This window comes from Erythrolamprus reginae, chromosome 2, assembly GCF_031021105.1.
Source record: "Erythrolamprus reginae isolate rEryReg1 chromosome 2, rEryReg1.hap1, whole genome shotgun sequence".
In the NCBI taxonomy this organism is placed as follows: domain Eukaryota; kingdom Metazoa; phylum Chordata; class Lepidosauria; order Squamata; family Dipsadidae; genus Erythrolamprus; species Erythrolamprus reginae.
The window spans coordinates 156051765-156069067 of NC_091951.1; the positions used below are offsets into that span (position 1 = coordinate 156051765).

The 17303-nt window shown below is 36.5% G+C and overlaps 1 protein-coding gene across 6 annotated transcripts in view; it reads left to right on the plus strand.

Moving 5' to 3' along the window:
* PCYT2 (phosphate cytidylyltransferase 2, ethanolamine) overlaps positions 1-17303 on the plus strand; it is a 29733-nt gene that overhangs the window by 3830 nt on the left and 8600 nt on the right. Inside the window, exons 2-6 of one of the 6 annotated variants that reach the window (XM_070740134.1) lie at positions 5202-5290; positions 13389-13550; positions 13963-14029; positions 15151-15235; positions 16394-16438. In XM_070740134.1, coding sequence (XP_070596235.1) covers positions 5202-5290; positions 13389-13550; positions 13963-14029; positions 15151-15235; positions 16394-16438 — 448 coding nt within the window. Of the gene's footprint in view, positions 1-5201; positions 5291-10507; positions 10567-13388; positions 13551-13944; positions 14030-15150; positions 15236-16393; positions 16439-17303 lie in introns of those variants that run through there. The other 5 variants (XM_070740133.1, XM_070740138.1, XM_070740136.1 and 2 more) reach the window with 5 other exon arrangements.

Consider the following 17303-nt stretch of genomic DNA (forward strand, 5'->3'; position numbering starts at 1 on the left):
CTAGTTTAGTTAAATACTGTTTGAACAGAATTATTTGCTTTTATACAACAATTGTTTAAACTATTCATTACAGTTTTCAGTTACTGATCAAATTTGTAGTCTGCTTTGTGATCAGATAATTCAGCAGTTTCACCAGTGTAGTGCCAAATAAAGTGTTGTATAAATTCCATTGTACTGAAATGATAATTCAAATTGGAGAGTACTTCATGGAATTATTCTGTACTTGCTTATATCTTAGTAGAGTAGTAGTTTTTTGTATTAATTTTATCTTCATAATCACATTGGATTCTAGAATTGCTTCCACCCTAATTGTTATCGCTGAAAGTAATACTGTATTGTTATATTTTTATATATACTCTTACTACAAAAAATCTAAGTGGAAAAAAACAATTTTACTCCTATTCATTATTATAACTTTTTGTAGTTATGGTGATTTATGCAGGATTTTTTCTTTGTAATAGTTTATAATACAATCCTAGCGATGTAGACTTCTTGGCATATTTATAAATCCCTTGGTGGAAAAGTATTCAATGTTCTCTAACATGTTTACTTAGGAATGCCCCGATCTTGTTAGTCCTACTTTCAACCTGAATCAACCAAACAGCCCTTCATTTCTTGCTAATCTTAGCTCAAAATCATATCTTATCCAAATTAACATAATGGTGGCAGCACCTTTCCAATCTTGGCTGAACTTGAGAATGCTACCCATGCTCAAATTCTCAGGACTGTAAATTAGACTGGAAAGTCAATTTTAAAAAATCCTAGTAAACAGCTTCTTTGTTGTTGTCATAAAAACAACACGAGTGTGTGCCAATAGTTGTTGGGAATCATTTAAATTGAGGCACAGCAATATATTGCAGTTGGGCTTGTGCAGATAATTACTATTGGAATGTCTGAAACAATAACTGATTAAGGATATCAACAGCCACGGAGTTTCATAACAGCAGCAGCAGGAAAATTTCCTGAGTTTTTTTAAGGAAAAAAAAGGGAATAAGATAAACTATTCAGTATTTATTGCTTGAAAATACCATAAAGGAAATACAGTGATACTTCTACTTAAGAACTTAATTTGTTCCGTGACCAGGTTCTTAAGTAGAAACGTTCTTAAGTAGAAGCAAATTTTCCCATAGGAATCAATGTAAAAGCAAATAATAGGAAGTAGTCAACAGCTTCATGATATCAGGAAGATAAAGGAAAATATTATATTTGGCAATGAAATCATCATAGAAACTGTATTTATCATAAACATGTGCCAGTGGGTGGGAGAAGGAGAAAGAAGAGGAGGAGGAGAGTCGCTGCCGAAGGAAGAAGGTGAGGTGAGGGAAATTTTTAAAAATCCAAAACTTTAAGGCTTAAAAAAAAAAGAGGGACTCTGAGGCAGAGAGGAGGAGCACACGCCTCCCATACACCCAGTGCAAGGCTGCCTCTCATGCACTGCCTCCTGTACACTGGCTGCTGCTGCTGCTATCTGCTGCCTCTTCCTTCCCATGCTGAAGGGCTCGCCTCTCCTCTCGCTCACTTGCTTTGTAGCCGGCACTTTTCCTTCACTGTGGTGACTCCTCGGCTGCCCAGAGCGAAGGGAGCATTTCTTTTCTCTGGGCGCTGGCAGAGGTTTATTCCCTGTCCAAGCGCCCAGAGAAAGGAAAATGCTTCGTTCGCTCTGGACTGCCAAAGCCTCCTTAAGCGCCACCAGAGTAGGCAGCCCAGATGGCCGAAATTAAAGGGGGAATGGCGGGAAACTGGCCAGGCCTTCATGCTGCTCTCAAATTTCCTGGGAAATTTTTCTGGGCTCAGGTTCTTAAGTAGAAAATGGTTCTTAAATAGAGGCAAAAAAATCTTGAACACCCGGTTCTTATCTAGAAAAGTTCTTAAGTAGAGGCGTTCTTAAGTAGAGGTACCACTGTATTTAAAATTATAATCAGCCAATCAGAGTGCCACTTGGGGGAGGGGGAGATATATTGGATCTTTTAACAAGTTGAAATCATAATGGTAAATCTAAGGATATTCAAGCAGTTTATCCAGGTTTCAGCAAAGTATCCTATGGAGTTTCTAGGTGAAATTAAAATCTGTAGTGAAAAATTATTGAATTAAACAAATGCCTAAGGGACCTTTTAGTTTTGGTAAAATAAGTTAGAAAGGAAACAAACTAGTTGGGGGAATGCCACACAAGGAAGAAAATGAAATCAAACAATAGGAAGTAGTCAACAGCTTCATGATATCAGGAAGATAAAGGAAAATATTATATTTGGCAATGAAATCATCATAGAAACTGTATCATAAACATGTGCCAGTGAATCTAACATCCTGTAATACTTGTCTTGGAGGATTTTTAAATTGCAAATGCTACTATCAGCCATATCCCAGTTGAGTTACAGAGGAAGGGAACAAATGGATCTGGAACTGTTCCAGAAGTTGTCATGGAAACTGGATTTAGAGTCATATGACTCCTGGAAGGTAACCCTTGGGAACACCGACACTAAGGCTCTTCTGAATTGTCATATGATAGGTGTGAGCAGTGGGCCACATTAGAAACTGCTTGGCATTGACTAACATCTGGGCTACAGCCAAATGAAACGTGAAGGATTGAAGTTCTCCTGAAACTCTATTCTTATTTTATTAATATGTAATCTATCTTTCCAATTACGCACTTTTATTTTTAGCTTGGAAAAAATAATTTGTTGTCTTAGCAAAATAAAATGTATTAATTTATTTAGGCACATCTATTTATAGGATGCTTTCATTGTTTACTCATTCTAGACATCATCAATCAAAGAAGCAGTACTAAGTAGAATAACAGTATTGGAAGGGACCTTGGAGGCTTTCTCGTCCAACCTCCTTGCTTAGGCAGGAAACTCTACAACATTTCAGATACATGGTTATCCAATCTCTTTTTTAAAACTTCCAGTGTTGGAGCATTTACAACTTCTGGAGGCAAATTGTTCCACTGATTAATTGTTTTCACTGTCAGGAAATTTATCCTTTTTATTACTATTATTTATTAGATTTGTATGCCGCCCCTCTCCGTAGACTCGGGGCGGCTCACAACAGTGACAAAAACAATATATATTGACAAATCTAATAATTAAAATCTAAGATAACAATTACACATTTAAAAATCTAAAAGCAAGGAACCCCAATATAAAAAACATACATACAGTCATATCATGCACTAGAACTACATAGGCAGGGGGAGATGTCTCAGTTCCCCCACGCTTGACGACAGAGGTAGGTTTTAAGGAGTTTACGAAAGCAGGGTGGGGGCAATTCTAATCTCCGGGTGGAGTTGGTTCCAGAGGGCCGGGGCCGCCACAGAGAAGGCTCTTTCCCTGGCCCCCGCCAAACGACATTGTTTTGTTGACGGGACCCGGAGACGGCCCGCTCTGTGGGACCTAACCGGTCGCTGGGATTTGTGCGGCAGAAGGCAGTCTTGTAGATACCCTGGTCCGGTGCCATGAAGGGCTTTATAGGTGATAACCAACACTTTGAATTGTGACTGGAAACTGATTGGCAACCAATGCAGGCTGCGGAGTGTTGGTGTTACATGGGCATTTTTGTGAAAGCCCATAATTGCTCTCGCAGCTGCATTCTGCACGATCTGAACACTTTCCGAACACTTTTCAAAGGTAGCCCCATGTAGAGAGCATTATAGTAGTCGAGCCTCGAGGTGATGAGGGCATTAGTGACTGTGAGCAGTGACTCCCGGTCCAAATGGGGCCGCAACTGGTGCACCAGGCGAACCTGGGCAAATGCCCCCCTCGCCACAGCAGAAAGATGTTTCTCTAATGTGAGCTGTGGATCGAGGAGGACGTCCAACTTGGGGACCCTCTCCAAGGGGGTCAATTATCCTTGATTCCAAGTTGCTTCTCTTCTTTCTTTCTTTCTTTCTTTCTTTCTTTCTTTCTTTCTTTCTTTCTTTCTTATTGTTTGTTTGTTTATTTATTTATTATTTATTTATCTATTTATCTATCTATCGATCGATCGATCGATTTGATTTGATTTGATTTGTATGCCGCCCTTCTCCGAGGACTCAGAGCGGCTCACAACAGTACAAATCCAATGATTAAAACAATTTAAAACCCTTAATATAAAAACAATCATTGCTTCTTGGCCTACCCTCAGGTGCTTTCTTTTCATCAAAGTAAACATACCCAATTCCACAGTGGTGAAACCCAATTTTTTTTACTACAGGTGGGGATGGCTTGGTGGGCGTAGCTTGGTGGGCATGGCAGGGGAAGGATACTGCAAAATACCCATTCCCTCCACACTCTGGAGCCAGCCAGAGTTGCTATTTGCTAGTTCTCCAAACTAGTCAAAATTTCCGCTACCGGTTTTCTAGAACCTGTCAGAACCTGCTGGATTTCACCCCTGCAGTTCCAGCAACCATTTTTAATTGTGATGTGCTTCCTACATACCTTAGTTAGCTGACTAGCAAAAAGTTGATCTATTTCCTCTGTTTGGTTGGGTAGCCTATAGTATACACCTATGACAATGCCAGTTCCTCCCTTTAATATTGACCCGAATACATTCAAGATAATAGGGAGACTGAATATATGCACCACCTCTCTAATGCCTCTAATGCTTCAGTTCAATATTATTGGTGCAACAGAGATAATGAGAATTTCTGCATTTACCACAATTTAAATTTCCCTTTCTAATTCTATTTGGACTTTTTACCTATGGATCTTTGGAAATACCATAAAAGTATATCTAAATTTATTGATAATATACATACTTTCCATTTATTAGAAATCTAGAATGTAATATTATTATTATAGTATATGTATAGATGCCTGAAGTCAAAATTTTAGGTGCAGAGGAATGAAAATAACAGAGAAAACAGTAATAATGAATAAATTTCTAGTAACATAATGGAAAATAAATTTACAATTTTCTGCTTGTGAGAGTCATGTTAAGTGAGGGGAGCAGAGGAAGGGAATGATGAAGGAGCTTCACCATTGCAATGCAAGCTCCGTCCTTTTTGTATGTGCTTTTTGTCACTGTACAAAAGGGGCAGGTGCTGAAAGCTTCCAATTCTGTAGGCACCACTAAAAAGCAGTGTTGATGGTACAGTGAGTAAATTCTTTGTTTTTTAGGACTGTTATGTTCTATGCATGCTAATGGTGGAATCTTGTGCAAACAAGCATTAACATGCCTTTACAGAAGTTCCTTTGTTACTTTTGGTTTTGTTTGTTTCTTTGTAGCTATGATATGGTACATTATGGACATTCCAATCAGCTGCGACAAGCTCGTGCAATGGGAGATTATCTGATTGTGGGTGTCCACACAGATGGTAAGGAAACTGCATTACTATTTTTCTTTTTAGAAGTATGGTGCCTTTGAATACTTTCTAAAATTGTGGTTTGTTTCTTCATCCTGCCTTTATTATTTTTATAAATAACTCAAGGCAGTGGACAAACGCTATACTCCTTCCTCCTCCTATTTTCCTCACAATAACAACATTTTGATGCGACTTGGAGAGAGGACCTGGCTCAAAATTATCCAGGCACCTTTCATGACTAAGGTGGGACTAAATCTTACAGTTTCCTGGCTTTTAGCCTGGTGCTTTATACCCTTTAGGCCTAATTGGTATTGTGGTTAAGAGACCAAGAATAGAAACCAGGTGGGTGAATTTGAGTCAGTCACCCTCTTTTGTCCCATGATATGAAGCTTAGGCAACAAACTTGTTGGTCATATCGCAATTAATGGATCAATTAATAGATTGACATTCAGGCACGACCCTGAGCGAATCGGCAATAAAAGGATCCAGAACTCACCTGCTGTATAAACCATTATAAGAAATTATCATAAGATAACGCTTTATGAACCATTATAAGAAATCCTTCATGAATAAAAGGAAAAGACTAACGAACTAAGTGGAGGAAAAAAGGAAACCAAAAAAAAGCAAAAGAAAATATATATAAAAGAAATCAAAAGTTAAAAGCAGAGTAAAAAGGAGTCCAAAATTTTGAGTTTCTGCTTCTTTTATACTTCAGAGTCTTAATCATGCATTGATGCAAATCATTAAAATTTAAAGTTAAATATAGACTACATGGTATCATGTGGTTTAAACAAAATAAGTCCAAAGGCTGAATTTGACATTTGGTACACAAATGTCTTTTCAGAGAATATCGTCATTACCTTTGTAGCATTCTAGACACAATTTATCCAGAGGTCTTCATAAATTGTTAAATTCTAGTTTTTCAGAATATACTTTAACTCGCTAACATTTTAAAACATTAATTTCCTGCCTAGAACTTGGTTCAGCATAGTATTAGTATTTAACTAATTACAGATAGTTTCTGACAATTCAGTAGCTGTTTGAAGTTCTTATTAACATTTTTCACACGTATGATCATTGTAGCATTGTTGCATGATCAGCTTTTGGATGCTTGGCAACTGGCATGTATTTATGACATTTGCACTCTCCAGAGTTCATGTGGAAACCATTTGTAATCTTCCCGATAAGCAAAATCAATTGGGGAAGCTGGATTCACTGAACAATGCCGTGATTTATTTAACAACTGCAGTGATTCACTTAAATTATGGCAAAAAGTGTTGTAAAATATGCCAAAACTTCCTTGCTTAGCAATGGACATTAAAGTTGTAAGTTGAAGACTACCTATACAGTGGAACCCCGACATAAGAGCTGCTCTACTTAAGAGCAACTCGAGATAAGAGCTGGGAGGGGAGAGATATTTTTGTTCTACTTACAAGCCCAAATTCGAGATACAAGCGCCAAGGAGCTGTCTCCTGAAGCCAAACGCTAACTTCCGCGTTCGGCTTCAGGAGACAGCTGCGAAGCGGCGCGCGTGTTTTAAAAGGTTGCAGCCGGCCTGGGGGGCTCGGGGGGGTGCTTGCAGCTTTCTTTCTTGCTCTTTTTCTTTCTCTCTTTTACCTTCCCTTCCTCTATTTCTTCTTTTCTTTCTCCTTCCCACCTTCTTCCCTCCCTCCCTCCCTTCACTCATTCCTCTCTTACTCTCCCCTTTCATAAGTTTCCTTGCTTCCTTCCTCTGTTCCTGTCCCTTCCCCCTTTCTTTCTTTCTTTCTTTCTTTCTTTCTTTCTTTCTTTCTTTCTTTCTTTCTTTCTTGCTCTTTTTCTTTCTCTCTTTTACCTTCCCTTCCTCTATTTCTTCTTTTCTTTCTCCTTCCCACCTTCTTCCCTCCCTCCCTCCCTTCACTCATTCCTCTCTTACTCTCCCCTTTCATAAGTTTCCTTGCTTCCTTCCTCTGTTCCTGTCCCTTCCCTCTTTCCTTCCTTCCTTCCCACCCTCCGTCCATTCATTCACCCATTCCTCTCTTGATCGCTTAAAGCCGGTCCCTGGTGCAAAAAGGGTTGGGGACCTCTGTCGTACAGGATTGGGTGGCAGAGAAGTTGAACATATGTAAATTTAAAAGTTTAAGAAAGTTTACAAGTTAAGTGAAAGAAACTTCATTATTCATTTATATGTACATGTACATTTCTTCATTAAAAACATGTCTTTCTGCATAATTTAGACTAACTTTGTGAGTTTTTTGAGGGCTGGAACCAATTAAAATTATTTACATTAATTCCTATGGGGAAAAGTCGTTCGAGATAAGAGCTGCTCGACTTAAGAGCCCAGGTCCGGAACGAATTAAACTCGTATCTCGAGGTACCACTGTAGTGGACATGAGCACAATGTGCGCATGAAAATTCTTCAAACATATTGCATCTCCATCGGATAAAAGTTAAGCTTTTTTAGCAACATTTGAGGAGTCCTATGAGCCTGACAAATATTTTTTTCTGAATTAAATTAGTTTTTAAATTGTGTATAACACCCTTAAAACTATTACTGTATAACTCTCTGCCATATTTCTTGTTTATTATTCAAATTTATTTTTATTAACATTTTCTAGTAATATATTGTTAATTAAATCACTATAAGAGCTTTTTTCCCAATGCAGTATATATTGAAATATTAGAGTCTGCTGAGGCATCAGGGTCAAACAATGAAACCAATAGTGTTTGTGTATACAGCTGCTCCTCACTTAACAACAATTTGTTCAATGACCATTCAGATTTGTGATGGCCATGAATGAGTAGTATTTATGACTAGTCTTTGAAGCTTTGACCAGTGCAGTGTCTATGCAGTCACGTGATTAAGGTCTGGGTGCTTGGCACCTGGTTCAAAATTATGATATTGCATATTCCACAGTCTCATGGTTACCATTTACAATCTTCCTTGCCAGCTTCTGACAAGCAAAATCAATGGGGAAACAGCAGGAGCTTGCAGATGATGACTACATAACGTCTGCACTTAATGACATGTAGTGATTCACTTCATTGTGACAACTGGGAATGCTGGAATTGCCATCACTAAGCAATGTTGCCATGTGACATCATGCTTTCCTGCATCATTTAATGGTAATTCCAGTCCCAATTGCCATTGTTAACCAAGATCTGCCAGCATTGCTATTTGGCTATATTAAGTAAATTACATTCCTTTTGTAATTTGTCACGTTCTCAACATATGCGAAATAATACATAAACACATAAATAAATAAATGAATGAATAAATAATTCCTTTTATAAAACTTCAAAGGTTTTGAAATTGTCTACTTATTGCTTGCTAGTAATCTCATTGTCAGGCCAAGTTCCTCCCCCCCCAAAAAATTCTTCCAGTATATTTAAATAGGCATAATCCCACAACATTAGTTTTTCATGAGAATTGAAATCACACTTTTTTCCCCAGCAGAACCCACCTTATGACCTGAAATAAATAAAGTAGCAAACTCACAATAGTACAATAGCTAAAATAGACTTGCGAGGGGATCAAATAATAGCTTTAAAGTCCAGTCCATTCTTTTAATCACAACATTTTACTGAAGTATGCCCAATTATATTCTTTAAAATCAGGTAGGACAGGATGAAAATTGTCTAGAGCTAAAATAAAAACGGTTTCCTTAACTATCTTCAAAAAGAGTGACTCCAACCTACTTGAAAATTATAGACCAATATCATTATGTTGCGTCCCATGCAAAGTCATGAAATCAATCATAAACCAATCCATTACCCTTTATTTAGAGATCAACAACCTACTCTCAAACATAGATTCTTGTAAAGCCTTTAAATTCAGTAATACATGACAAACTACTGTACTTCTAAAACTGAAATCTTATGGCATTTACAGATCCCTGCATAAATGGATAGCTGTGTTCCTATCAAACAGGCAACAAGTAGTCAAAATAGGGAACGCCCTATCAAACCCTGCACCAGTTAACTAACAGCGGTGTCCCCCAAGGAAGCGTTTTAGGACCTACACTATTTACACTTTATATAAACGACCTTTGCGATCAGATTATAAGCAATTGCACTCTCTTCACTGATGAGGTAAAACTATTCAACACTACCAATACTACCATACAAAAAGACCTTGACTATTAGAATAGTCAAACAAATTGGCAACTCCAAATTTCAACCAACAAATCTCTGTGTTACACATTTGGAAAAAAAAAGATCAGAACACAAATACAAGCTGGGCGTATATGACCTCGTAGATGACCTTCACTCTGTCAAGGATCTTGGAGTACTCATCTTAAATGACCTAAGTGCCAGACTCACTGTAACAGCATTGCAAAAAAGGCATTAAGAGTTGTTAATCTAATCTTACGTAGCTTCTTCTCTGGTAATATTAAATGCAAATCAGGGTATACAAAACTTTTGCTAGAATACCTCATCTGTCTAGAACCCGCACTGCATATCAGACAGTAATCCAATCGAACAAATCCAGAGATATTTCACGAAAAGAGTCACTCATCTGCTAGCAACAGAATACTTTATGCCCTCAGACTTGAAATTTTGGATTTAGACAACTTAGAACTTCGCCATCTACGATCCAACCTAAGCGTAGTATATAAAATTATCTGCTACAATGTCCTACTTGTCAATGAATACTTACACTAACACATAATAGATACAAACTTATTGCAAAAAATACGACTTCAGTAACAGAGTTAATGCTTAGAATGCACTCCCTGCCTATGTGGTTTCTTTTTCAAATCTCCACAACTTTACCTTAGACTGTCTACTGTTGACCTCACCTCATTCCTAAGAGATCTTTAAGAGGGCGTGCAAAAGCGATCCTAATGTTCCCTTTTATTCATATCCATTTCATGTATTCATAGCTATGTTTATACTTATATCTGTTATCTAATACACGCTTTACTAAACAAACAAACAAATAAATAAATAATAAATAAAATTCCCAACTGAAACATGTCAAGGACACAGAAAAAGAACAAAGGTACATTTTAAAAATGGGGGTGATATTAAGGTATTGCCTACTTTAAATATATTTAAACCAACATACTCAATAATGCTCCAAACCAATTCCTATTATAAGAGATGGCTGGATTCATATATTTTGCTGAGCTATCAATTTTTAACTATTGAGTTGATTGGGTTCATGCTTTGCACTAACTTTGAAGCAGGAATAGTCATCCTGTTTGGATCCAAGAGCCATACTTTCATTTTCATTTTTCTTTTCAGCTGCTGAGGGTCATGCATGGACCATGATACTGACATGGTGACATCATCAGAGGGTTAGGGTTAGTAATTTTCAATCCTTTTTCTTTTAAAACATTTTTGCCAGTTTGGATTTTTTAAGTGAAATTGATATGTTGAAACTATTTTCAATAATTTTCAATGTGGAAAATTATATTGCTGATTGTCTTTAATGTGCCATCAAATTTTAGTGGCATGACTTTTGGGGTATTCTGGGAATCTGCAAAATATTGCCATCAACTATACTTTTCAAATTGTGGAGCATTGTAGAGCATACCCAACACAGTGAACCAAATCAAAATAATCTACATTTCACCTTAGAAGAACATGGTTTCATATTGAATTGATTTTAGTTTAGTGTAATTCATCTTTCTTGAAATTATTTAATTTAATGCCCTAAGAACTTTAGTTCTTAATAATCCTCTGAGTTCATTGTTAATATTGTTAGATAATAGCACAACAGTTGACCCTATAGAAACAAGCTGGAGATCTCAGCACTTTTTCTCCCGAAGCTGTATGGGTCTTCAAATCCTGGCCTTATGTTAGCCTTCAGGAGAAAACTTGGTAATTCACAGTGCCACAGCCTACTTTCTAGTCACCTAACTAGCATTCATCCTCTCATCTCAGGGTATAAAAGATATAAGCCTTTTATACACTATGCTCTCTTTCTAGTGAGTGAAACATGAAAAAAATTAAATGCAAAAAATTCAATAATTTTAATATTGCATGTCTTTGTCAGTTAGCTCAAAAGTATGTAACAACAGAATTCATCCCTTTTTCTCTCACCCTAAGGAGATACACCTATCTTATAAGATATAAACAAAATCAAAGTTTATTGAAGAAAGAAAAGATACATTATAATAGCTATAAGCTATTCAATTTTAAATGTCCCAGAATGCCAGAGTTTAATAATGAATGAGATCAGTTATAAAGCTATTCAGATTATGGGGAAATAGTCTTATTAAGAAGAACATTTACATAAGAATTGTAATATTCCCAGCAGATTACAGGATTTACTAGTCTGCTACAAATAAGCATTTTACTGTACCACAATTACAAGTATGTTGCTGGAAGCTTCAAATTAACCATTAACAATCAGAAAGATTCTAAAATTATTGTCTTATGCACAAACTAAGGATAGGCATAAAAGCTGAAGAACAAATAATTAATAAACCTGTACAAAATAAAATTAAAAACCAGGACACTTTAACATATAACAGAAAGATTAAACAATGCAACATTCCTAGCTAAATATTTTTACCTATGTTTTTAGTCATAATCTTTTCCTGAAACAAATGTACAATTATCTATTAACTTATCTTTAGTTATATAATAACTCTCTTCTTTCTATAATCTATCCTGTCCAATTATCAAAGACTAAAATATAAAGGGTTTATTCTTTTTCTTTTGGCAAAAAGTACAGAAGGGATTTCCATTCACCAATAAATGCAGATATTGTATTTTCTCTAATCAAACCACCATCATCACCCTTTTCATCCTTTCAGCAAGTTCTATCATCTTCATCAACTATTTGCCAGATCTTTCAAACTTTGTTCAAACAATAATCACACTGCAAAACAATGCTCCTTGGCTCTTTTTTTAACTATTTATCCATCAGTCCCCAGAGGAAAATTTCAGTTTTTGAAATTCTTTGAATCACTGTTTTTGCACATCCATCAAACATGATCATTTTAAAAAATGTTCACATTTCAAACATACATTTGAAGAATATTTATACATTCTGGATAATTTTTATGGTGCCATATACCAACAGTATTTATTAATAAAATTTCTAAAAGTCTAATATAAGGTAATTTTCAGTCCTTTAAACCACATATTTTCTCATTGTTAGATATGTATATTATAGCCAAAATGGAAGCCTCTTTTATCCTAAATTATTTGACTCTTCTATTGCAAATTTTATTAAAAGTTTATATATCTTAGTAATTGCTAAATGAAGTTATTCATCATTTCTTCATAATTTCATTTCAAATTCTGCCTTATTCATTGTAGTGAACAATTAATTATTTTATGTATTTTAAATCTTTCTGATAACTATAAATAAGAAAACGATTAACAACTATGTCCCTCTGTCTTTTGTTGCTCTCTTTATTTTATTTTACATTCTCCTTGAATTGACTTCCTTGCATCCTGAGTACTTCAACATATTAATTCTGAGTCTGCTGCAAGGTGTTAGACAGAATCCCAGCTTCCCAATTCTTGGTCTGTAGTTTTTTCCCCCTCCTCCAGTTCTTGCTTTGTGTTTTAAAAGAATTCAGAATTTCTATCCCTAAATTGGGATATTTCTGCATCTGTGTGTCATAAATCCTGACTCCTCAATAAAATATGGATTGACAGTCTGGCATATACATTGGCATTCACAATGTGTTTGGAAGATTTTGTATTTTTTGGATGGTAACCCTAATAGCATGCTATGTTATTTGCCCAGAATAATCAATATTTAAGTCTGTACTTGGAATATTCATATTCATTGCCAAGAAAATTGATACTGTACCCTACTCAAGCTTTTTCCTGAATGAGCAGTATAGTTAAACAAGCATGAATGTCTATGTCCCTCAGAAAATAGTATTTTTTTAAAAAATTAAATCATTATAAACAATTGGCAATTGTCTAATCAGGAGAACAATCCTGCTTCAAAATCTTTACCCTCTTGTAGTATTCTACAGCCAGAAATTGCTTCCTGGGGCAAGTTAATTGAAGCTCACTATTGAATTTTAAACGCTATCTAGATTTTAAAAATCTTTTTCCTCCTGTAGGAGTTTTGGGGAAATTAACAGTGGCATCGGATGTATACACAGGCCTGATAATCACCTCTTTTTCTTTCCCTTTTTATACTAAATGATAGATGAAATATCCAAACATAAAGGTCCCCCTGTCTTTACTCAAGAAGAAAGATACAAAATGGTGAATGCCATCAAGTGGGTAGATGAGATTGTTCAGGGAGCTCCTTATGTCACAACACTGGAAACTCTGGATAAATACAACTGTGACTTCTGTGTACATGGAGGTGAGTACAAAAGTTTGATGTACCCACTTATCTCTCTATCACTACATACCTACATGGCTACTAGAACTCTGCTTTACTGGTTAAAATAAATGGTAAATTTATTTTGCTATCTTTGTTAAAACATCCTCATTTTTTGTGCAACTGGTATAATGTAATAAATAATAAGCTATACAAGTATGGATTGATGATAATATAACGTGTCTTGCTTTTGAGAACAGACCTATAATGGAGATTAACACTGCTTGCAATTCAGGCTTCACAGAAAGATAACTAGAAAAAATCTTTCTTCACCGTTAAAGAAAATAGCTTTCACACCTGTTTACTATAATTAAAATGCATATTATAGGAATTTGCTGATTAGACTACCTAAGCAGTTTCTCCAATTTATCAACAGTGTTTATTTTTAAAACAGATGACATCACACTTACTGCAGATGGCAAGGATACTTATGAGGAAGTGAAGAAAGCTGAGAGATATAGGTAAATCCCTATTTATTCTGCTCAGAGATCCTGAAATGCTCTGTTTATTTTTTTTTACATTGTATCCATAGTTTGCTTCTCTATAAGTTTTAAATGTTACACTAGATTAATATTATATTGATCCGGTTTTGTCCTTAGCTCTTATTCAGCTATGAATATGAATAAGTGAAGATTGCAAATCCTTTAATCCAAAAGCCATGGAATTTATTAGTAATTTAACAGAAAGGATTGAGGAGGGAAACATGGGAAATAGTGGGTTACTATTTTAATGTTCTGTATCATTAGCAATTACAGTGATCCCTCGATTTTCACGGGTTCAAACTTCGCAAAACGGCTATACCAGGGTTTTTCAAAAAATATTAATTAAAAAATACTCCGCGGGTTTTTTTCTATACCACGGTTTTTCCCACCCGATGACATCATACGTCATCACCAAACTTTAGTCTGCCATTGCTGATGGGACAAAATCTCGGCCAATCAGTGTTGTCATTGCAAAAATTTCGCCCGTCATTGCTGATGGGACGAAAGCGCTCTCAGCTAAGGGACTGCGAGAGGGGCAGGGCGGGCATTCTCAAAGCACTCAGAGCGGCTAGCGGCCGAATGAGGAGGACGAGAAGCTGTAGCCGCCAGCACTGCTGCAGGAGGACCCGCGCCCCAAGAAAGCCAGTGAGAGGGGCGGATCTGGTGGGCGGGGGGGCCGGAGGAGCTGGGGGGGCAGGGGCGGCCGACATTCAAAACAATTTTCACTGGCCTCCGCACTTTCGTCGCTCCCCGTCCCCAACTTCAAGCCCGGCTCCTTGCGCGGCCTTGGAAAAGGGTGCGTGGGGGGTAGTTTTTGGCTGTCCATAGCCAAAAATTGTGTTTTTACTTCCGCATCTCTACTTCGCGGAAATTTGACTTTCGTGGGCAGTCTGGGAACGCAACCCCTGCGAAAATCGAGGGATCACTGTATCGGTATTTTCTTGTTAAAAACTCAAAACATTTTTTGAAAAAATAAAGAAAAAACAAGTTTGCCAAGATATTCTCAGGGAAACAAAAAGATTTAGAGGGAAGGACTTTGCTAACATTGTGAATCGTGGATATCAAAATTCCCATCTTATCTGAAATCTGACCTGTTGCAGGGAATGTAAACGTACCCAGGGAGTGTCCACTACGGATCTGGTTGGCCGGATGTTGCTTATGACCAAGGCGCATCACAGCAACATTGTAAGTGAAAAATGACATAGCGAGTTCCAAGATGCTTCAATTCCTTCAGTACTCTGAACCACTGATGTAGGGATGCTTTTTGGATCAGAGAGCTTTTGAGTTTCTCAAGTGAATCTCGGGGAAGTTTGTAAGCTTTCTGATTATTCTTTGATATGATTCCAGGATTATTGCTGTTTGATACAGGCAGCCAAAACAAAGTAAAAGTATATATTTAGAGAAGTGCTGTTTGTAGTGAATACGATGTGCATCAGATGTGCTGCCAAGAAGAAAAGAAAATAACTTATCATTGAAATGTTCTTATGTGATAAAGGTAGGATTTGGAAAGAGGTCAGGTTGTCTTACTTGGGAAATGCATCAAGATTTAATTTAGCTCAGTGGCATTTATGTATACTTATGAAATAGTGCTTAAATTATGACAGTTTACTAAATGGGCAATTGGGCTAAGTATATAATTAATGTGTGTATCTCTGTAACTGAAGTTGGAAGGTCATACTGTGCTTCTGAACTATTGCTGAGCTAGTTTCTAGAAGTATGTAAAGTATCTGTCTTTTACACAGCCAGTCATTTCATACTATGAGGTCAATACATTTCACCTCATTAAAGCAGTGAAGCAACATAATCTACTCTGTGTCTCCTTGGGCTTCATTCCACAATTCTGGTAGCTCTAAGAGGGCTTGGAATGGTGTGATTAAGAGTAACATGGTAAAATATGGTAAAGTAAATATCTGCTTTATTTTGGACATAGAGACAAAGTACACATTGTTTTGTAAAGCTCAAGGTGTGGTTAGCACAAAGCATGCTTTAAAGTTTTGCATAACTGTACCCTTTTCAGTTCAGAGATTCTCTTTACATGGGTGTAAAATGTTTAATAAGAACCAGTTTAATGTAGAACCTGAGTGTTTGCCAGTTCTAGTCCTGACTAAAATACAAAAGCCAGCTGGGTATCTTATCTCTCAAAACTGAGAAAGAAGGCAGTTGGCAACCCACTTCTAAAAATGATGTCAAGAAAACTTCATGGAGTTGTCTATCTAGTCAGCACTATTCTCGGGGGTGGGGGGAGCCAGCAAAGTTGAGGAATGGCAGGTCTGATGTACCTAATTTAGATTTGCATGTGTTGTTTTCTTTTGTTAGCATTAATATGTTTCTTTTTTATTTTAGGCTGAAGAAACAGATTATCGGAAGCATGCAGATAATCTAGGAAAGGTAAGAATTGGCACCAGAGGTATATCACAAGTGTGCCTCCACTCTATGCAGTTTATGCATAATCAAATATAATATTCCAGTGCAATTATTCCAAATTTGAAATGATTGGACTTATCTAAAATTGATGATTTATTCATTTAAAGTATTTCTGTTTCCCTATTTTCTTATATTTTAAAGCTGCCATCAGAAATTGTCTGATAATGATTAATATTATGATTATGATTATGATTGATTGCACAGTTAGCCAGATGTTTAGGTTTGATTTGGCATTTTTATCCACTTATGAAATCCTTCGCAAGGATCTGGGAAATGCAGGTGTTGTTATCTGATGACATTAAGGGTATCATCACAGAATGTAAGTTGTTCCAAGTAAAGCTATGTTTTGCATTTGATTGATGGTAATTTTTTGAGTGATGGTATTTAAGTGGTGTTCCAGGTGTTTTAGGATTGCAATAGTGTTATTGGTACTGTCTTTTACTTTATTTTTGTCACAGTCATTCAACTTCTATTTGCAAGTCATTATACTTTGTGACCTTTTCTCCTTCTTTTCCTTCTCTCCTCCTCTTCCCTCTCCTCCTCTCTTTCATGCAAAAAAAAAAAAATCAGTCTGTAAAGGAGTGGAATTTGTCCAGCAGTGATGCAACACTTGTTTTGTCCTTTGCTCCTCTGCAGATGCTAATCTATGGAAATATTTTTATGATATCAATGTGTGAAATATCTGAATAAAACAAAAATCACTTTATTCATTCATTCATTCATTCATTCATTCATTCATTCATTCATTCATTCATTCGTTTATTTGAATTCTAAAACTCCATTTATCCTAAAACAATCATTTACATTCATCCCAACTGAGTCTAGCCAC